The sequence below is a fragment of the Saccostrea cucullata genome, unplaced genomic scaffold (genome assembly GCF_032062105.1).
Source record: "Saccostrea cucullata isolate Sc308-1 unplaced genomic scaffold, CSIRO_AGI_Scuc_v1 ctg296, whole genome shotgun sequence".
Classification (NCBI taxonomy): Eukaryota; Metazoa; Mollusca; class Bivalvia; order Ostreida; family Ostreidae; genus Saccostrea; species Saccostrea cuccullata.
The window spans coordinates 200,634-224,351 of record NW_026924047.1 but is presented as its reverse complement, the minus strand read 5'-3'; the positions used below and the strand labels follow the sequence as shown (position 1 = coordinate 224,351).

The following is a 23,718-nucleotide window of genomic DNA, read 5'->3' as shown; positions in this document are numbered from 1 at the left end:
TTTTTGAAAAGAAAAATGAAATAAGAATAATGCAATTAAAATACAGTAAATACCTTTAATTACAATTTTCCAACTAGGCTAAAAAAAAGGCTAAAAATTATTTTTAGCTTTTGGTAACTTCCAATGTAAGTAAAGATTTGAACATAAGATCAGTCAGCCGTTTTTTTAAAAGTAAATAATACAAACTTTTTGTATCATTTTGCATCTTTTTATAATTACGTTACCATGTGTAAAAATAAGAAAGCTTTTAATATAAGAGAATTATATAAAAATATCCTTTAAAATTTAGAATGACCGGGGAAAATCGATTTGGCTGATATTTATATCATATGATAGACCCGATATGGCTTAATCTTTAATACAAAACAAAAACATTTAATCTTTGAAAATACTAGTAGAAGTATGCATCTCATGATTAGCCAACTACATTTTTATGATATTTATATCATATGATAGACCCGATATGGCTTATTCTTTAATACAAAATAAAAACATTTCATCTTTGAAAATAGAAGTACGCATTTCATGATTAGCAAACATTTTTTTTTATTCTTAATGTCAAGAAAAAAAGATGAACTTGGCATGACCTTACTTTTAAAATAAAACGTCAAATTTTAAAACAATAAATATGACTAAAAATGTAAAAAGAACACTTCTTTAATTCCTTAAAACGGGATATGGTGATGTTTGTTTAATTTATTAATTTCTTGAGAGGCTTTCTTGGTGGTACTGCTGGTTTAGTGTCAGGGAATGCTTCATTGACGTAAATTGGCTCTGTGTTAGCTTCAGCTTCGCAAACAACTCTTTCCTTCTCATTCTTTGCATCACATTTTGTTTCTTGTTTCATTTCTTCCCTCCAGACTGGCATATTTTTCACTTTCTGCTTTGGCTTCGGAGGGGGTTTTGGCTTTCTTCTTTTAGAATTTTTCTCAGAAAGGTCTAAACTTCTTTCGGTTTCCATTACATTTTTGATAGTGCAGTCTACTGGTCCAGGAAATTCGTATATGTCGGATGATTTTTCTATATCTTCTGGGTTTTCGATATACCGTCTGTTCCGAGAAGTGTAAGTGTTTACATCAGACGTTTCTATCAGCTTTTGGTGATTTTCTGATAAATCAGATACCTCTGCAACGTTCATTATACTGGTATCTGTGCCGTTTCCCGTGTTTTCTGTAATAGTCCCATAATAGTCCGATCCTTTATAAGTATCCCTAACACGCCTCTGCGGGAAATCTGTCACAGACATATCGAAATCTGTGCTAAAGTTAACGGAATCTCTGGGGTCAAGTAAATCTCCTTTGCCAGTTGTCGAGGAGTTTTTTGAATCTGGTTGGTGATTACTCGGTTGCGACGGAGGAGAAGGTAGATTTGGCGCTGTTTTGTAATATTTATGGGCTTTGCTTATAGGGGGTCTACGACGTAAAGAATCCAAATTATGAATTTGTTCCATACTTTCCTCTTTTTTTTTTTTATTGATTTCTGGGACTTTGTCTTCAAATATTGCCTTGGTTTCGTTGGGTGAATAAAATTTTACTTTAGATTTTATTTCGTTTACATTTTGTTGGAAAATTTGTTTTGATTTTGATGGCGGAGCAATTGTATCTTCATTATGAACATCCAGCGGTACTTTAGGTAGAGGTAGTACTTTGCAAGTGTTTACATCAGATGTCTTTATCGACCTTTGATGATTTTCCTCTAAACCAGATACCTGTGCTACATCCAACATACTAGTATTATTGCCATTTTTAAAACTTTCAATTTTATTAACTCTTGGTTTTGAACGAGGAGGGGGTGGTGGTATACTGGTCTTCTTGGCTCCTTGATCATTATTTCCTGTGTTGTAATAAGAAGCTTGAGATGTGGGTAGAAGCCTTCCCTTTTCAAGAGGGGGAGCAGTAGTGTTTGAAGCAGATTTGCATTTCTCCTTGGTCTTAATTGATTCCTCCAAATCGGAATCTGAGCTATATAGATTTGTTTCTACATCGTCATAGTCACTAGAATCATTGATATCATTGATGTCTTCATATTCATCCACCTCTTTGGATTTCATCCGAGATCCTTGCTGTCCAGATTGTTCAATACTTAGATTTTGTTTAGGAAGAGACATCCCTAGGCTAAAAGAGAGATGTTCTTGCGTTAGAATAAAGTAACAAGTTAGCTACGAAAATCTTAGAGTAAATGTAATGAGTACCGTATTTTGAGGATTTGCAGGATCATTTTCATGGATGGTCTGTCAATTTTCTGATGTAGGAGACAAGGCCTGGTGATTTCCTGGTAAAACCAGTCAGGACACTTAATAGGTTTCTCTGGGATATATCCCTCTATTAAATGCTGAAGAATCTGAAAAATGGATGTAGTTTTTCATAGATGTATAGCATTACAAACAAAGGAGATGTATTACTCTATTTTGTTTAGAAGAGGTTCAAAGACTTAAACGGTTACCTGAGATAAAACAAAAATAATTTAATAGATGAAACTTTAATGCTCAAAGCCATAATAAGATTTCAAATTACTTCCCCTGGAACTCATTTACTACTCATTAAGTAATTCTACTCCCCCTTTATCACTATTACAAAGTAGAGGCTATAAAGGAACATTTAGTGTTTCAGCACTTCTTTAAAATCCCATATTATCACCACTCACATTGGCATCTTTTGAAAAACATCTAATAACCCCTGATATTTTTTTGTCTCATTTTTATTTATTACAAGTCTATCTGATTTCTAAAACTAAGGAAGTGCTTTTTGTATTGTATTATAAAGGATCTTGCATGTAATAAAATTAATAGAATTAAATTCTCTTATTCATTTTATCTTTTGAAAACATTATTGACAGATATCAATATCCATAGTTGATAGGCAAAGGATAATTTCCTCTCAAAGTAGAATAAAAATTTAAAGAGTCCTGTTCAGCATTAGTTGGTATACTTGACCAAATGGTCCAAAATTTCAAAAATCTGGTACACTATCCTTGCTTATAAAAAGGTTTACCCTGTTTGCCTCCGAGTTACCTATTTCATTATAATATACTATGAACAATTTCTGAAACGAGGTAAATTATTGACAGGCGGGTTGATGGAGCAAGCATGTCGGTGGTCTCGTTTGGAGTCATCATTTCGTGAGTTCTAAGGTCGATACAATGACCTTGTCAGCAAATACAATTTATCATTGAGTCAAATGCTGACTGACGTTTTTCATACTAGTTTTTGGTCCATTATTTATACACTGAATTGATGACGAGTTTTCCCGTTATTTCCCGATCATGACAAGGAGCACATGGCGGGTGTGACCGGTCAGCAGGGGATGCTCACTCCTCCATGGCACCTGATCCCACCTCTGATGTTTCGGAGGTCCGTGTTGCTCTGCTCCTATTTTGTATTGTTTTATGGACTTTGATATTGAATACTGTTCGTTATCTCCATATCCTTCGTCAACAAGGATGCTTGAACCTGGGACGAAAAGATCTTAAGCACACAAGTTTACTAGTATTAAAAAGAATTAATGTATTTTTATTGATCGTCAATAAAGCTTCACCCGAACATCATCTTATCCAGGGACCATGGCACTCATTCATTCACGATTTTGGAAGAGGCATCTTGCTCATGAACTTAGTTTCTCTACTTTATAACCAGGAGAAGAAATCTATATTTTTAAAGAAGTTATGCATTTTTACTATCTTATCAATAGAGCCCCTTTTTTCAATAGAATTTATAACAACTTTGCATTTAGTTTGTTCCCTATATGGTATCTATAGCCAATAAGTAGAACCCTTAAACCTGGGATCATGTTTTGTTTTATATTTTGGTAGAGGACTTAATGCTTATTATGTTCCCCAAACGAAGTTGGGGAACATATTGTTTTTACTCTGTTTCTTAAATTATTAAGGTCTTCCGTCTTCAGCGGAAGACCTTCTTGTTATTCGTTTGTTTCTTTTCCACTGTTTTTCTTATTATTTTTTTTCTCCCCGATATTGTGCACGCGATTTCTCGAAAACGGCTCGTTAGATTTTTATGAATCTTTCAGGTCTGATAGAACATATTAAAAACTTGATGCATTTTTTTTCATTTTGATGACGTCACTTCCGGTTCGAAAATTTTCGCAATATTGTGATTTTTAAGGGTCATTTTGTCCGTCGCTCTTCTTAAAAATCGCTCATCACAGGAAGATGAAACCTTGTCAGGAAGATAGAGCAACAAATGTAGATTTGCATTGTGTTGTTAACTTTCACCGGAACTACTGTACGTTAACGCTCGGTATTGTCTGAAAAAAGTCATATTGAGCGTTTCAAAATTTTTTACACTTTTTCTATTATATCTTTTTACTTGTAAATATTTTGTTAAAAGATATAGAACGAAAATTGTGAAGAATTCTAAGATCTTTCAAATGATATCTCGAAAAAAGGGCTGACCCCTAAAATTAGGGATCTAGAGGGGCCAAAAAATTTTACTTGATATCTCGAAAATTATTGAGAATTTGTAATACTTCAAAGAGGCAAAGTTGTTCAAAATGACAAGCTTAATCTATCTGAGTCGTCAAAATACGTCCGGCGTCGTCACTTCCGGCCAAACCGGAAGTAGTCAAAAACGGGTATTTTTGCCGTTCTTTTCAAGTTTTTTGGTAACATATGTCTCTTGGAGCATAAACATTAATTTTCCGTCCGTCATCGTCACTTCCGGTTAAACCGGAAGTAGCAAAAATTGCTTATTTTTGCATAAATTAACATAGCTTTAGAGGATTCAAACCATTTCTAGGCGTTATTTCTCATATTTGTTGAAAATGAAAGCTACTTCCGGTCAAACAGGACGGAAGACCTACTCGTTGCTTTGCAACGAATTTTGCTCTAGTTATTATTATTATTAAAAATTTTGTCCTTGAGTGATCTTGTAAACTACACATCCGACTAAGGTAAAATGTTTTTATATATATGTTATGTAGATTTGCCAGGTGAAAACAAAGGTCATTTTGTGCTTTTGATGCAAAATAGCGCGCACGTGCAACACGTGAAATGACCGATTTAATTGATATAGGCGTAACTTTTTTAATTTCTGATGAAATGCTTTGAAACTCATAATGTAAGGATATATTAGTAATATAGACAAGATGACATGGTCAAAATAACAAGATCTCACGCGCATGCACGTGCGCTTTGCTCTGATTGGCTGAAACTAAAGTCTCAATATCTTTCTTGTTTTTTAACGAAATACTTTGAAATTTTGAACATAGCCATGCATTAGGGTATCCTACAACATATTATATAGAAATTATCATGAACACACGTGCATGCACGTGCGCTGCAATCTGATTGGCTGAAATTTTAAATAGCTATAACTCCCTTGGTTTTCAACCAAACAGGATGGGATTTGGAACATAGATATATAAAATGGACTTCTACAAGAAGATATGGTCACCATGCACATGCATACACGTGCGTGTACGTGAGCTGCAATCTGATTGGCTGAAACTTTAAACAGTTATAACTCCCTTGGTTTTCAACCAAACAGGATGGGATTTGGAACATAGATAGATGTAATGGACTACTACAAGAAGGTATGGTCACCATGCACATGCATACACATGCGCTGCAATCTGGTTGGCTGAAACTTTAAACAGCTATAACTCCCTTGATTTTCAACCAAACGGGATGGGATTTGGAACATAGATAGATGTAATGGACTTCTACAAGAAGGTATGGTCACCATGCTAATGTATGCACGTGCGTGTACGTGAAATGAGCAAAATCAAAAATACACTTGAATGAGCGAATTTTTTTAATACTTTTAGATTAAATACTTTAATATTTAGTATATTAAAATATATAGATTGTGTAAACAAGATGATATGGTCATTACGTACATGATTCACATGCGCACACATGCAATGCTAAAATTTGAATAAACATGGTACATTTCTGGGTAAACGTTGTTAAAGTCTCAAATGCATAGAGTTTGTGTTATTTAATGAAGCTTACAGGGAATATGGCACCAAAAGGGAGTTGGGGAGCGTTTGGGGAACATCTGTAACGGTCCCCGTTACAATTAGCACTAGTTATACTTATGCCATCAGTTTGAGCTCTTGATGTTTAGAATTAAAGAAGAAGGCATTTTAAGACAGCATTTTAAAACGGATAACGCCCAATCCCTCAGGCCCGGGAGGGGACACTGACCTGAAATTTCCAACTTATTCGTAAATATATGCTGTATTAGCTGAAATGGGCTCGACTGTTTCAGTTAGAAAAACTAAAAATATTCAAGTGTTACTGAATGACGAACGAAAGACTGATTGATTGATTATATGTTGCTTTCATTCCTACTTGAGAAATTTTAACCTATTCAAATGTAACAAAAAGTTACAAAAAAAGTACCAACATACAGGTAAAGGGCTACAAATTTAAACCTATACTAAACACGCAGGGACACTGAGCAGCGAAGGCTCTTTATAGTGCCTACGCTTTTGGTTTTCAAGTCTCATCAAAAAGACCACTGGCTTTCACTTCTAGTGCCTGGCGCTTAGCAAAGGAACATAGACTATTTATGTTTTCGTCCTAGGTTGACTCGGCGCAGCGAATGATAATCGACCCCCGACCACACCTCCACCCCCGGTAAGGATGCAAACTTTCTACTGTAACCGTTAGATCGAGGACAGACAATAATGGATGACAATTAGGTCACCTGAGTGACTCAAGCGACTTATAAAAAAATTTTCTTACATTTTCAGACTGTTTGTAGTTGAACGGGATGCATGTAAGTTCTCGCTCTTCATCCTGGTCATAAACAACTCCTTCTTGTCCAAAAGCAGACATGACCTCCCACGTTATCATTCCAAATGCATACACGTCACTTTCTTTAGAATATAGACCAGCTTTTATTGCCTCAATTGGTAGCCTGAAAAGCAATTGATTTCAATGGAAGATGTACTACCGGCATGCCACATGCAAATAGCAAATAATTTCTGTATACTTTCAAATAATTCTTACTATTTGCTTTATATAAAAATATACTTCTTTTTCGTGTACAATTGAAGGACACATGACAATATTATATCAAATTTTATATATATGTTTATGTCATCACAGGTGAAAACAATCAGGTATTTAACCTTTTGATAACAAAATATCTTTCTATTTAGCATGACAGACCATTGTATTCCTTCGGTGTCTTCCGATGTCTGAACTTTTATTTGCTCTAGGTGGATATCAGACTCGGACGACGCTATCAACCGATATTTACCGAATTTTGGCACAACGATAGTTTGTTCTCGCTTCTGCAATATATAAATGCCAGGCAAAATAAGAAACTTCATTGAGTAATCATTAGGCAATATTGAATGTTCTTTCATCTTCATAAAAAATATTTCAAATAAATGATTACTAATTTGTATGTCATATACTTTTGATTCCAAAATCCACACATTCTTTGCTCTTAGACATCGGAAAATCCATCCAGCTGAATGAAAAGAGTCGATGTGATTGGCCAATTCATAGAGAAGTGCAATATAAGGACCAATACTAAGGTCGAGCTCTTTGTGGAGGACTTTTTCGAGGAGATTTGTTGACCGTGGGAATTTATAATGCTAGAAAACATGCACAAAAAGTTACTTAAAGCAGTGTATAAAAAAGAATTTTTCACACAGTCGGTTTATAATATAAGAAGTCCATCTTACCAACTGTTTGGAGCCGTCTGCCGAGACACTTTTGGTCGGAGGCCAAGGTGTTACACACATTTTACTGCTGTCTATCTCCTTTAGTCTGCTATATGTAAATTTCAAGAAGTCTTCACTTACTTTTTCCATCACTTTCATCATACCTTCTCCATCCTTAATATAAAAATTATAGAAAGTAAAATAACTATGAATGTCATTCTTATACATTTTTACATTCGTACATGACGCATGAGACCCGAAGATACTATACTACTAAAGTATGAAAGTTAAGTCATTTACCACAGAATCAATTTTGTAGTATTCCTCTGAAGATATTTCCATTACTTTCACTCCTGTATCCATTTCCAGTCTACTATTGTTTTCTGCTATTTCTGATGCAAACTTAGTGCGAGGATCTGTAGATATACATTTTGTATTTTTTAAAAGAAGCATTAAAACATTTGTCTACAGCATTTTTAAGAATGACGTTTACTCAGATGACAAAAAATTAAACTAATAAGATCTAACCAGAAGTATCTAATGAGACTGTAGCTCTACTGGTCTGTACATATAACAAAGGAAAAGTAGCACTTGGATTTATAACATAATATGAATAAATAAAATTATGCATCTTAGTGTAGTCTACTTGTGTTCTATATTAAATTGAAATCAGACCAAAATTGTAGGAGGAGTAGCGTTTAAAGGGAATTTTACAGAAATTTCTATTTTACCATGACAACATGACGTGCATTGAAATCAAAAATCGATGTACTAAATTTTGTATCTCAGTGTAGTCTACTTGTGTGCCAAATTATATTGAGATCAGACCAAAACTGTAGGAGGAGTAGCGTTTTAAAGGAATTTTACAAAAAAATATTTCTATTTTTAGTAACCAATGCAACACCATTCATCGAAATCAAAAACCGATGTACTAAATTATGTATCTTAGTGTAGTCTACCTGTGTACCAAGTTTTATTGAAATCAGACCAAAACTGTAGGAAAATTTACAGACATTTCTATTTTTAGTAACCATGGCAACACCGTTTATCGAAATCAAAAACCGATGCACTAAATTATGTATCTTACCTGCTAGTGTAGTCTACTTGTGTGCCAAGTAGCATTTTGAAAAATGTTTACAGACGGACAGCTAGGCAGATGGACGGACGACGGACACCTTACTATCGCATAAACTCTTCTGGTCTCTGACCAGTGAGCAGAAAACTACCTATTGCACATTGTACACCTAGGATTCTTGTGTTTAATTTCAATTTTTTAAAAAAACTAGGTCATTGACCAACTTTTCATGCTAGTGACCCTTGAGTATTTTTGGACAATATAATACCTCAAACACACTATGACCAGGTTTTTCTCGCATTTATTGACTTGTACTGTGTGAGACAGCAGTGTGAGATTTTTCTGTCTTATAATGTGTATTACTACGCCGCGAACGATAACGTAAAAATTCCTTCTTTATCAGCCACGTCCACATCGTTTTTGAAAGTGGGGGTGGGGGCAGTCAGAGAAAAAAATTTTTTACTTACCTGAAAAAAGTTGACAAGCCAAAAAAAAAAGGGGGGGGGGAATTGCCCAAAGTCGAAAATCCTATGGGGGGGGAGGCGAACTTTTTTTCAATGCCAACTACTTTCAGTACCAATTATTATACTACATTTTCCGTACATCACTAATAGTCGGGGGCCAACAAGCCTTTCACTGAACATTTCCTATAGTATAAGTAAGGTTGGAGTAAAAAGTGGGGGGGGCAAGCCCCCCCCCCCCCCCCCCCCCCCGTTGCTACGTGCCTGTTTATATAAAGAAATTGTAAAAATGTTTAAAAATATCACAAAAACTTAAAATGTTGTTATATAACTTATCAAAATATACTTATTTTCATTCAAAATATTGTCGTATTTTCACTTTTTAAGTAGCACACTGATTAGATCGCGGAAGGAGTCTTCTAAAATGAATTTGTACGCAATCGGATAGATATGTTTTTTAATTCCAGTTTTTATCTATCAAATGAATTAATATGGACCGAAATTCATTTTACTAGTTTACACTTTGTGTAAACCATTTTCAGGTACAGTACATGTACGCTTTTTACGATGGTGTATTCAGATTTTTAATAAGATGGAAAGTTAAAAAAAAATATTTTTAGCATTATGAAGACGTCATTGACAGCTGGCCGTCATTTTGGATAAAATACTGCGAGAAAAATAATCATTCACTTTATGGAAGTAAATATATTATGTATCTCGTAATTTATAAACGGAAAGAACATTCTGATTAATAATCTTTTCAATGTGCAGAAAACCTTTAATTCTAAATAACTACTCCCACCCCAATCTCCATTCACCAACACTTAAACTTAATATGTATAGGGCAGCCCGGTCATCCGGGCTGCAATGAGGTCAACGATCAATTTATGAAGATATGTTGTCTATACAGTGAATTCGCCGATTCCGGGTCACGTCAAGGTCTTTCGTTGATATTTTGAAACATCGTCAGATTTATACTTTATGCAACATATTTATTGAAAGTACAAATAGTGATTCATCCAAAAGTATTTTTATTTCCAAAGTAACTAAATGGGAACAATTTTTACAGGCGTATTTCAACAAGGCCTAGCTTCCCCAGTTACGAATCACTTTCTCCATTTCCGGGTCATGTGACTTCGTGGTCTTGCAGAACAAGATTTTTATGATGTTGAAACATAAAAGAATTCATGTAGCTCGGAAAAAAACCCAAAAAAAACCCACTGAGATAAGTTTTATTTATTTAAAAAACCAATGATAACAAATAAAATGCAATATGCAGAATTTACAAAATGATATTAGGATTAAAATAAGACGATTGAATTTATTCTATTAAAAAGTATTTGAAAGTTAAACTCAAATTTATTTCTTAGAAAAATATTTTCCAGGTGGAATACTTTTAATAAATCAAGGTTTATGCACGGTTGCCAATTGGTTTTGTACAACGAGTTTTGACATGTTTCATACCATGAGATTACGTGAACCGCAATTGGAGAAACTACTACAGTTTGATTTTTTAATCAGTGTAATTTTATTTGAGCAGCAATCATTATGATTGATTTCTGAATTTAGAAGTAAATGTATGTGATATACTTTCGTGTTATTATTGTTTATCTAGAACTCTTATGTCAGCTTTGCTGTAGCGAACAAAAACGAAAGTAGCCTGTCGACGAAGCAGAAACATCCCCGTCTTCAATGTGCGCGTTTCATAATTTCGTTTGTGGAATGCTCTCTTTAAGTTGATTTTCAAAATTTTGTAATTAATTACAGACAGAAAGACCAATTCTACATTACCAATATATTTATTAAGTTTTTACGCTTTAATTTTAACAATATTACATTAAATACACACGAGTGACCCGGAATAGGATACGACCCGGAATGGTTTTGTACGTGCCTTTGAATTTCCTTATTTCATGGCATTTGATTATTTGAAATAATTAATGAGCTTTAACACATATTATATTTGCAAATGATGTTTAAAAATACATGAAACCTTTACTTTGTAATTGATATTGCAAAAAATAAAATTTTGGGTCAGAAATGAAATTAAAATTTGGTCCGAATTTCCTCTGCATTACCATATATTGACTTTTATTCTTGCATAATTACTTCAAATAATAAATTTTAAATTTTGTATATTGATATTGGGTTAAAATTTGGTTATTTTATCCATTTAGAACAATTTTGATTTAACATATTGTACTAAATAAAACTTCGCAAACCTGAGTAAACGTCATCCGTAAAGAGAAAAAGAATGAGAAGATTAATACCCATAATCATAAAGCAAACCAAAATCTGGAATGGGGTCATAGTAGAATATATTGAATTTCTGTGAAAAAAAATTCTTTTATAGTGAATGATTAGAAGAATTTCCATTGCAACATGATGATTGAATTCAAAAAATATATTTATATATAAACGAATGAGCATACCTTCTTCAAGCTCTCTGTATCTCCGAATTGATTTGGGGATTCCCTGTTCAGAAATGCAAGAATTCAATTCATTTGTCAAGCTCTTTGTTTTGTGACTTTTGTTCACACACACACAGAGAGAGAGAGAGAGAGAGAGAGAGAGAGAGAGAGAGAGAGAGAGAGAGAGAGAGATCACCCTTTCAAATATGGATTTTGCAATGATCTGTCGTTCTGTCAGGGGAGGTATGTCATACACCTTTGCATGTGTTCCCTCCACTCGAGAATACGCATCTAAATGCATCAAATTAAACAACACCGTCCGTTATTTCTAATTAACAGTTTTTGGTTCTGGCGTGTTATTTTAAATTCTGTTTGTCTAACTACATAATCTTTGCTCTTTGCTCTTTAGATGTGTTAACTTGTAGACATACCATACGAACTATAACTTTCGCCACCGCTTATGTTATCTGAAATCTCCAGTAATCTTTCTCTCAGTGCCTCAAGCTTCAGTCGCTGTTCTGGTACGCTTGCTAAACCTTCTAATATAAGACCCTGAACTCTTCTCGGTCTGTTAAAACCTTGCGGTTTAAGGTTAGTAAAGACAATCTGAAAGTATAGTTTCACTGATTTTAGTTCTGTAGGAAACGATTATTTTATTTTAGAAAATTATGCTTACGTTTGTAACCATGTCGTCGAAGTCCGAATCACTGACGTCCGAGTATGGCCACGCTGCGTAGTTAAGAATTTCGTCTGCCAAAATGTTGACAGACCACACGTCACTGTATATACTGTAATGCCCTTCCAGAAGACTCTCTGGGGCCGCCCAACGAGATGGAACACCTTTAAAATCCAGATCTGGAAAGCAGTGCATAAGATAATTTGCCACATCGATTTTTAACATTTAGGTAATTTAATATGAAAACTCGTAAGAAGAGAGATGGAAAAGGGAAAAAAAGAGACAATTTTCACGTACCTATTAGACCATTGACTATTCCACCACTTGAAAAATCTGAAGGTTTTGCAGCCATCTTAAAGTTTTTCAGTTTTAGGAAAAATCCATTTTCTGTTAACGTACAATCATAAGATGCAGTTGTGATATCTCTAATAAGGCAACCATGCCTGTGTATATAAATAACTGCTTGCACCGCCTGCACTATAACATTTATAAGATCATCAATTGGAATTATCTTTCCTTTGTCTCTTGCCTCCAGAAGGCGCTTCTGTAGATTGTCTCCAGGAAGCCTCTCTTTAATGTAAAATTTTGGCAAACTCTGATTGAATGCTAAAAGCCTCGCGACATTTCTATGAATGTCTTTGGACTCTATTTGTTTCAACACCTCCAGTTCATTTTCTAGATTCTCTTTGTGTAACATTTTGGTTATGGGTATATTAGATGATGCTTCCCATGTTATATACGTAGGATCATCCATCAATTCGTCTTGGAAATTTTCTAACATGTATGTGATAGATGCCTCCACATTGCAAAATGAACATTGTCTGCGTTCAAAAGTTTTGCTTAACTGTGACACTGATTGAGACATGTCAAATTCAAATCCATATCTTTCTAGAAGAGTTTGTATGTGGTCTTCAGTAACACCTTTTGAACTGATAATCCCCTTCCCTTGTGCTATCTTCTTGTATGCTGATCGTATTCTTTCGTTGTAGTGAAATAACAAGCAATTTAATGTACTGATATTCTCAGGGGTCATATATTTTTCCTGATTTAAAATGGAAAGTAGTTGATCCTCACACTTTTCAAGAACCTCAACTTTAACTACAAAAAAGAAAAAAATAATTAAACAAGAGGCCCAATGACCACATTTCTCACCTGAGTACTAGCTGTAGCTAAGAATAAGCAAACACTAATCCAGTATTGAAAACCCTAAATGCATTATTGGTTCTTAGTAGCTATCCCTACAAGAGGCCCAAGGGCCACATCGCTCACCTGAGTAACTTTGGCCATGCTTTTCTTTACAAGATTTCCTCTCTATAATACCTTCTATGACCCTGCCCTATATACCCCAGGGGGCCATTATTTGGAGAATGTAAAGTCTACACTACCCCAGGATACTTCAAAATTAGGTTAAGCTTTTCTGGCCCAGTGGTTCTTGAGAAGAAGTTTTAAAAATTTTTCGTATATATTTCAATGTGGCCCCGCCCTACTCCCGAGGACTATGCTATGAATTTGACAATTTATAATCTACACTCCCCAAGCATGCTTTCACATAAGTTTCAGCTTATCTGTCAAAGTGGTTCTTGAGAAGAAGATTTTTAAAGATTTTTCCTATATTTTTCAATGTAACACGTGGATTCCCTATTGTGACCCCGCCCTACCCCCGGGGGTCAAGGTTTGAACAATTTTAAATATACACTACCCAAGAATATTTCTAAATAAGTTTCAGCTTCTTTGGCCCATTGATTCTTGAAAAGATTTTGAAAGAATTCTTATATATTTCAATGGTAAACTTGGATTCCACATTCTGGCCCCGCCCTTCCCCCAGGGGTCATTATTTTAATAATTTAGAATCTACACTACCCAGATATGCTTCCACATAAATTTCAGCATTCCTGGTCCAGTAGGTCTTGAGAAGAAGATTTTTAAAGATTTTACCTATATATTTTAATGTAAAACTTGGATTCCTTATTGTTGACCCACCCTACCCCAAAGGTTCATAATCTTAACAATTTAAAATGTACACAACCTAGTCTAGTTTCGCCAGCTTAGAGAAAGTTTTCCTTAGAAATTAGAATTAATTATTTTAGAGCACATTCATTTCTCCTTATATGATTATAATATCACTTTCAAATCTATCTTTAAATCTAATTATTATGAATATTCACCTATTGTTTTACTTTAACTGGCATTTTCAAAAATAAAATATCTTACCATCCGTGTGTTCTCTTTGCAATAAACGAACTATAAATAGGCAAAGCAAGTGGTGATGCCATTTCATCAAACCCACTTCGTCGTCAAAACCGTCCATGAAAGAAGACAGATGTAAAAACTTCTGCACTCCAGATTTAAATTTGGACTGATGCCTCATCATCTTTAAAAAGAAAAAAAGTAACCTTTAAGCATCAAAGCCTTTTATGATGTGATTTTATTTTTTAAACTAGAGTATTCCAAGGAAGGCATGTGTCATGCACTTGCTTTTAAGATTCATTAAAGATGAAATAAATCTAAGTGTACTTAGCAATTAATGTACTACTAGCAAGATAGTTCATGAATGTACAAAAAAATGCATTCATGTCCAAATAGTATGACTGTAATATAGATTATAGTAGATGTCAATCAAAGAAAATATGATTCCCACCCTCAAATGAATACATGTACCAGTAATTCAGTTGAAATTTGAATGAATTTTTTTTAATGATTTTACATGTGTTGATACGTGTTTCAAAGTATTTATTGTTACCATACATGATCTTTTGTGGGATACCGATCCGGATGTATTTTCGAATTATTTTCAAAATATCAGTTCGTGTCTTGAGATACAATGTGTGACAGACGGGGAGACAGACAGACGCCGGATAAAGTGATCCCAAATATAAGTACCGCTCTGCTCTGCAGGCGACAAAAAAATGCAAAACTGCACGTGTAGCTTCTTTTTGTAATTAAGAAATCCTTTGAGGATTATTAATACCAAATTTCCAGTGTGATAGAGAACAGCCAGCCCTTCAATATAAATGTTACTGTCTTCCCTGCTGAAGTCTTGAAGAAAAGCGTTCACATCTTCTCCAATCAAAAAACTCTCATCCAAATCTTCCTTTTCCAAATCAAAGATACACTGAGCTGTCTTGGCAAAAACCTGCACATCGGGATCCTTTCTTTCCATAACTCGCTTGCATTTTGATTCAATGGCATTTTTCGTATCATTAATGCATGCGATCCATTCGTCCACTGCTTCAATGGCACGTGTGTAGATAAAGCAGTTGAAAATGATTCCGAGTTGGATTAGAGACTGAAATATTCTGAATGTGTTCTTTGTCTCTGCTATTAATGTGAATAATTGCAGAGTGCCATTTCCGTACAACGTCATAAGCTCTCTGTTTGAAAACTCTCTCGGATCAGCATTCATAATCAATTCTGTCAATTCATTAATGCAAAGATTTCTTACCAGTTTGCTTTTACAAGCAAGAAGACTAAAGATTTCAACAATTTTATTCTGCCTAAAAGTAGGTAGAATTTTTGCGATAATGTGCTTAATCAAATCTTCCTGAACTTCTTCTGATGCATTGTCTATTTTATTACGTATTTCGTCCACTGATAGAGTTTCAAAATCTTCTGTAAATAGAAAATGAAAAAGAAAGATTTTGAATATCATAGCGCTTTGTTAATTTTGGTATATTTTATTTCTTGAATACAAGGAAGGTCATGGGTTTACTGGGCATACAATTTCTGACGAAAAAAACATCCCGAAAAATTGATATAACGTTTATTAGAATGCGCGGTATATCATCCGTAATTATACCCTTGCCTAAAAAGTTGGAGGGTATATATAGTGATCGGGATGTACGGGGGTGGGGTGGGGGGTTATCAATTAGTGAGATTATTGCTCACTCACAGTTGTGACAGTACCTCTAGTTTTTAGTCAATTTTTGCGTTTTGATATTTTAAAAATAATTATGTAGAAATACACGAGGTACTGTAAGTATTGAGGTAACTAGTTGATACCACCTCCCGTATGAGTATAATTATGACAAAGTCCCTGTTTAGCTCTTGGAGACCCGAAATAAATGTCAGATTAAAAAGTAAGTTAGGAGGTGCACAATTGTATTTTATTAAAAAAATATGCGAAGGTATCATTTAATTTCATTAAATGGTAAATAAGGAGTTGCGGATAACAGATGGGTACCCTTTAATATTTAAAATCTATAGGAAAAAAGGCCTTCAAAGGAAGAAGGGGAACATCTTTAAGGTCCTCATTACAATTGAAAATAGTTTGAATACAGATGTATATACTCAAAGTCCATACCTTTTGGAGAGAAGAAGAACCTGCTGATTGTTGGATTATGACCGTCTGTTTTGTATGTTGAAAATGTTTTTGAATCCAGAAATGCTTCCTCCAAGTCAGCATCTTTCCGTTTGATTGTGTAGATGATGTCAGAAGTTGCATACCCAAAGTCTTCATCGTCGAGATCTTCCATCCGCCTGTTGGAAGAGACATGTTGTAGAGGTAGATCCACGATTGCTTCTTTGCTCAATATCCTTCCTGTGGATATGTTGTTTACCGGTGGCGTAGGTACTGGTGTATCCGGTAAAAAGGGTTTAGGTCTCTGTATTGATGGAGGAACATCGGGCTTGGTTTCCTTGTTCTCAAAGTCTGTGTCATCTGTAAGATTAAAAGAACTCAATAAATTCCTTTAAATATTGTTAAACTTGTCCATTAAATTAAACAAAATATGAACGTGTCAATATTTTGATATTACTGTCTAGAGCCAGAATTCAGTCAGTACCTATATAGATCTAGATCTAGAAGATAAATTTCCCTGAAAGTGACGTTTAAAAACCAACTACCACGATACAAAATCTACCGAAACGAAACGAAATCAAACGAAACGAAACCTACCAAAGCAAAAGTATCAAATGTTTTTTCAAATCAAGATATATGATTATAATAAGTGACTAACTACATGTGGGATAACTTTACTTCATATTAAATGAATTTAGTTGAAGCTCTTGTTAATATGAATTTAAACACCGATAAATGCTCCCTTGTCTAGCGATGCATTTTTTAATATGTGCATAACATATATGTAACCTGGGGTTTGATGTGGAAGCACTTTTTAAAGCTGGTATTACACATAATTGAGACATTTCCTATTATTTTTTCTGGAATAATAGACAATAAAAATGAGTAGTTGTTTTGAATTATTTTTGCATTATAATCTCTAAATCATATTCATGTATTATTTAAACAATGAAAGATGAAGGTAAAAATCTGTGTCTATGCTTATCACTCTCGCTTTCAGCTCCATCCCTGGCTAGCAGCTTGCTGTGAAAGATAAGCAAAATTTTATTTGTAAGTTTTATCTGCCAGGTATAGCCTCTCCACAGTTAGACCTATGTGGCCCAGATATGGGATCCTCCTCGAGGTAGCGGATGGAAATTGGGTACCTTGCGGCCCCAAGCAGAACCACAGGGTCTTGGAGGAGACTAAGCCCCTAAATGCACGGCATGCGTGGCCCACTGGTGAGTGGATATGCCCTGGTGCCTGCAATCCTAGTTCCAAGCAATGGGTAAATTGCAATGAACTACTTCCTTGTAGATACCTTTCGGAAAAGGAAAGGCTAAGGAGTAAACCCTACAGAAATCCAGAGTACCACAAGGCTGTTGGTATAACCACACTTTTGCAACTCTGTCCATGCCACGATTAATGGCCGTCCAGGTGGGGAAATTAGCCCGGAAAGGCAGCTACCTAGAAGATAAACTTTTACTAAAAATCACGGGGGCAGATCTAGACTCATTAGCAATGTAAAGCCATAGATCTAGTGGAAGGAAACCATAAACAAGTTACCCGGTCCTCCAGGTTGGGGTTTGGGCGTAGGGTGTAGGGCTAACAACCCTGCCCTGTAAAAGGAGAAAGTTACCGAAACAGCAACAAGAAAAACCTTTACCTCATCGTGTTCCGAGTTAAATGAGACTCGTATGCATGCTGGCAATCAATGCCATAAGGTCGTTAGCAGCAGAATGGGGGAGGACCTGAACACCACCAAAACCAAATTCAGACTAGGGCATTGGAATGTGAGGACAATGTTTGAGACAGGCAAGCCGGCACAAGTAACATCTGAGATGAGACAGTTTAATTTACATGTCCTAGAAATGAGAGAAAGCATATGGACTGGATCTGGAAAGATGAAAACCACCACAGGAGAAACTGTCCTCTACTCTGGTAAAGACGACAATCTACACCGTGAAGGAGTGGCCATCATACTCAGGAAAGGTGTAGAGCGGTGTCTGTTGGAATGGAAGCCCATAAATAATAGATTAATTAGCGCAAAATTAAGGGGCAAGCACATCAACACCATATTAATACAATGCTACGCACCAATGAATGACAGTAATAATGAAATAACTTCTATAGTCAGCTACAGGCAGAGGCAGAGAAAACCCCACGGCATGACCTACTTGTCATCATGGGGGACCTCAATGCTAAGGTCGGAAAGGACAACACCGACTATGAAAGAGTCATGGGAAAACAGGGGGTTTGGATCAGGAACGATAATGGCGAAAGACTGGTGGAGTTCTGTGCTATGAACAACCTAGTGATAGGAGGAACCCTCTATACACACTCTGATATCCACAAGCTGACCTGGAACTCACCAAATGGAAGAGACAAGATCAAGATTGACCATCTGATGATCAATGGCATGTGGAGACACTCTCTATTAGATGTTAGGGTCATACAGAATGCAGACGTAGGCAGCGACCATCACCTGGTGACAGCACTCATTAAGCTTAAGGTAGGACACAATAGATAGGCCAAATTTTTCCTCAAATTCAATTTTCCTGAAACTTTGATATTTTGTTCTAGGAAACAACATCTCTCTTTATATATGATATGAAAGAAATTCAACTGCACATTTTTTGCCCACATAGTCTGAAATATGGTCTATCAGACCCCTGTAAGAAGATTGTGAAATCAGACATTAGACTTGAGAATGAGCCTTCTTCAAAAATTATCAATTGATTTATTGCAAATTTGTGTAATACTTTTAATAAAGATAATCTTTTTGTTGCTTCAAGTTAGTAAGTCAACTTTATACTGGAAAATTTGAGTAAAATATTTAGTAAAAATAGAACATATGTAGCGTTGGAATTGAAAATTCACATGTAAATATCCGATAATTTAAGTTTTCTTAAGAGAAAATGTATAATTCAATTTTTACAAAAAATCAACAGAATGATTCAAATGGGTCCTAGAATAAAACGTGTAAAAATAAAAAAAAAATTGAACCGGTGGTTTCAGATATTTTTGTGATCAAAAAAATTTCAATGGCAAAAAAACTTAAAGATTCAGTAGATGACGTCACAATATTTGACCTTTGACCTCTTTATATGACCTTGACCTTAGTAGTACATAAAGAATGGAGACTCCTTATATATGTGTCCAAATATCATTCCTCTACTATGTATGGAAAAAAAGTTACATTGCATTTTATAACAGGCTGTCACATGCGTGTTTATTACACTTAGTTAGCATAAAAACATTCCAAAATGTAAGCCCCCAAGTGACCAATATATAGGATTCTCTGATTTTTTCACAAAATATGACGCAAACATGCCAAAACTTATTATTTTTCTTACAGGGATCATACATTGTTGTCAATATAGTAATATTATTCTTCTTTTCTCCAGTACTTTTTAAAAAATGGGTTAAAATAGAATCTACGGGTGTTTTGTCCTACCTTAAACTGAAAAAGCTGAAGTAAGCCATGGACCAACTTGCAGCTGAGGCAGAGAAAGCAGCAGTACGGGGAGAGCAAGGGAGAGTATATAAGATCACAAAACGAGTGTGTGGCAAATTTATAGGAAACACCAGAGGACCTATCAAAGACAAACATGGAACACTACTGACATCAGAAAAAGAACAAGAAGAGAGATGGGTTGAACACTTCCGCGAAGTTCTTAATCGACCATCACCCGATGAATCAGTTGTACCAGAAGCAACAGAGGATCTGGACATCAACACTGATCCACCAACTAAGGAGGAGATAATGAATGCAGTCAAGACTCTTAAGAACGGGAAGTCGCCAGGACGTGATAATCTTGATGCAGAGCTATTTAAAGCAGATCCTGGAATAGCAGCCACCATCCTCCAACCACTGTTCACAGCTGTGTGGGATGGAGAGAAAGTACCTGATGATTGGTGTACTGGGGTGATTGTCAAGATCCCAAAGAAAGGAGCCCTGAGCGATTGTAACAACTGGAGGGGAATCACTCCATTGTCTGTGCCAAGTAAGATTCTGGCCAAAATAATCATCAAAAGGATGTCAGACGCCGTTGATACTGTATTGAAGAAAGAACAAGAAGGATTTAGGAAACATCGAGGATGTACTGACCAGATCTTTGCACTCCGTAACATCATAGAGCAGTGCACAGAGTGGCAGAGACAACTGTATGTAAACTTCGTGGACTTTGAAAAGGCATTTGACAGCATACACCGAAATAGCCTTTGGAGTATCCTACGCCATTATGGTATTCCATCTAAAATGGTCCACCTGATAAAGAGCTTTTTATAACAACTTCAAATGCTCAGTAGGACACAATGACACCTTCTTCGATGTTTGAACTGGAGTCAGACAAGGATGGATAATGTCTGCAGTTTTGTTCAACGTGGACATCGATTGGGTCATGCGGAAGACAACAGAAGACTCTCCAAGGGGGATCCGCTGGGGCCTGTTTTCAACACTGGGGGATTTGGAATTTGCGGATGACCTTGCTCTACTGTCTAAAACACACAAGCATATCCAAGAGAAGACCAACAGGTTGCAAACCTAGCTACGGACAGCAAGTGGGACTACGCATCAGTACAAAGAATACGGAGACAATGACACTTAATGTGAAATTGCCTGCCCCTGTTAAGATCAATGGGGAGGAACTACGCCAGACAGATATACCTGGGTAGTATCATTACACCAGAGGGCGGCACAAAGGAGGACATACACAGCAGACTGGGCAAGGCCAGGAGAGTATTTAGGGAAATGAATAACATCTTGAGGTCTGCACAGTACAGCACCAGCACCAAGCCGAAGCTCAGAGCTGTATTGTATCAACTCTCCTTTATGGGTCAGAGTGCTGGAGAATAACAGAGACAGATCTTGGCGAACTACGATCCCACCATACCACCTGCCTCCGCGAATACTCAGGATTTTCTGGTCCGAAAATATAACAAATGAAGACCTGCTGAGCAGATGCAAACAAAAGGACATGGGTACCATCATAACCAAACGCCGATGGAGATGGATTGGACATGTTCTCTGAAAAGACCCCCAGTCAACAACTAGAACAGCACTGCATTGGGCAATAAAGGGCAAAAGAAAGAGGGGGAGGTCTAGAACATGGCGAAGAACAGTTGAAGGCGAGATGAAGGCAATGCACCAGACCTAGGGTTCATTGACAAGGCTGGCCCAGGACAAACAAGGGTGGAGGAAGTTTGTTGCTGCCCTACACACCACAGGGTGTACAGGACGATGATGATGATAATATGATTATGTAACTTAATAAGGCATTACATTCATTATAATTATTATCAACTATGTATAGTAGAAAACAACAGAGATATGTTTCACAAGAAAATTTTGAGGAAAAATCCTATTTTGAAAGAAACAGAAGGAACGCGTTTATTCATTTATTAATTTTTTTGTTAAATGATGTATTGATAACATATAGTGGATATTGACTGTGATATTATATGTATTGTACTATTTCTTTGATTAATCAATAAAAGAGAAAAAGGGCTACCTGTTCAGTGCACTAGGAGTGAATAGTTTTTGGTTCGAGGTTCGCATGGTGCGTTTATCTTTTTTTTAAATAACCAATTCATTAACAGTTTCATTTTATGTACTGATTTATTAAAATTTTGATTTAGATATATTTTAATTCAGTTGCACCGAGAGAGAAGTCAATTCCATTCTTCTATTCTACTTTAACTTTGATCAACATATACACTTATCATTTCACTTATAAATACGTCAGGTCCAGCACAATTCCCTGCTAAAGGTGTATAGCTTGATAAAGCTACATGTATATAACTTTATCAAGGCATTACAAATACCTTGATCAAGGTATTTTATGTGATAAAAATTAAAAAAAAGAAATTAAAAAATTGGAGTTGTTGTCATTTAATTCACCCATGCATGTAAAGTACACAAACGTAAAGAAATCAGTATAAAAGCATATATTGTGTAAGGAGACGTTCTTTTATGCTGTCTTATTGATACCAGAGTACTTTTTATGCACGAGTGGACACACTGACCACAACTCTAAATCCGACTTTTATTTAAATTTTAAAGATTTTTTTGTGTTTTCTTTTTGAAAATACCTTGAACAAGGTATTTGTAATGCCTTGATAAAGCTATACCGGGGTTTGCATTGTAGCTTTATCGAGCTTTATACCTTAATCAGGGCATTGTGCTAGACCTTGACGTGTTTATTTTTGTGAAGCATTACTATGATATTGTACATCCTAAGAAAAACGGTCATAAATGTAACAACCATAAAAGTTTCGTACAAACGAATCCTGCAGATCACACGCCAAATACGCCCATCTTCTTAAATCGACAATACCGCAAAACTCGGTTATAACGAAGTCACTGGGACCTATGAAATTACTTCGTTATATCTGTAATTCGCTATAATCGTATAAGGAATTCATTAAATTTATATGAATCAAGATGACTTCGCTATATCCGTAAATTCACAATATCCGTGTTCGTATTAAACGTGTTTTGCTGTACAATGACAAATTCTCTGCTCATCCACTCCATTTTTTCAGACCTGCGAGCTTAAAATCTGCAGCTACTCAAAATGCGTTAATCTAAAGAATTTGAAATATCAAAGTTTGATTTCTTTTCGAGCTGTATACTAGCAGCCTAACAATTACATATACTGTAGTCAAATCACAGGTAGTTGTGGACATGAACACCTTACCCGCGATATTCAACCCAGGGGCTTCTTGGACATTTTTTTCACAAATCATATTTATTACACTTAATCATTATGTTTACAATAAGAAAAAAATCGTAAAAACCCCCACAAAAATATACCCCACTACACATTATACATGTATCTCTCTTATAATGTATAGTTGGGTATATTTTTGTGGAGCTATTATTTTGGAGTTTTTAAACAACTAAACATGGGGAATAATTTGTGAAAAAATGTCCAAGTAGCCTCGGGGTTGAATATCGGGAGTGGGTGGGGGTCCTGTCCACAAGTTACTCGAATTGCACTTTGTCACTACTGTTCTCATGCAGCTAAACTGATACGACCTTTTATCTTACTTATGTTCTTCTTTAAAAGAAATGACAACGCCTACTAGTGATTAAATAAAAATGAATTTTAGTACAGTACCTTGATTTTTATCTTCCTTTGGTTTGGGTTTCTTCTTAAAGAATTTCTTTTTAAACAT

The 23,718-nt window shown here is 35.6% G+C and overlaps 1 protein-coding gene across 1 annotated transcript; it reads right to left on the bottom strand.

Annotated features, from left to right (window-relative positions):
- LOC134265571 (uncharacterized) lies at positions 1 to 23,718 on the bottom strand. The gene is made up of 16 exons (XM_062747798.1): positions 23,661 to 23,718; positions 16,561 to 16,917; positions 15,229 to 15,869; positions 14,472 to 14,631; positions 12,558 to 13,358; positions 12,261 to 12,439; positions 12,016 to 12,190; positions 11,781 to 11,875; positions 11,606 to 11,648; positions 7,938 to 8,053; positions 7,659 to 7,811; positions 7,386 to 7,568; positions 7,135 to 7,259; positions 6,706 to 6,880; positions 2,192 to 2,340; positions 1 to 2,114 (listed from the first exon to the last, which is right to left on the bottom strand). The coding sequence occupies exons 1-16, from the start codon at positions 23,716 to 23,718 to the stop codon at positions 692 to 694; spliced, it is 4,833 nt and encodes a 1,610-aa protein (XP_062603782.1). The 3' UTR covers positions 1 to 691.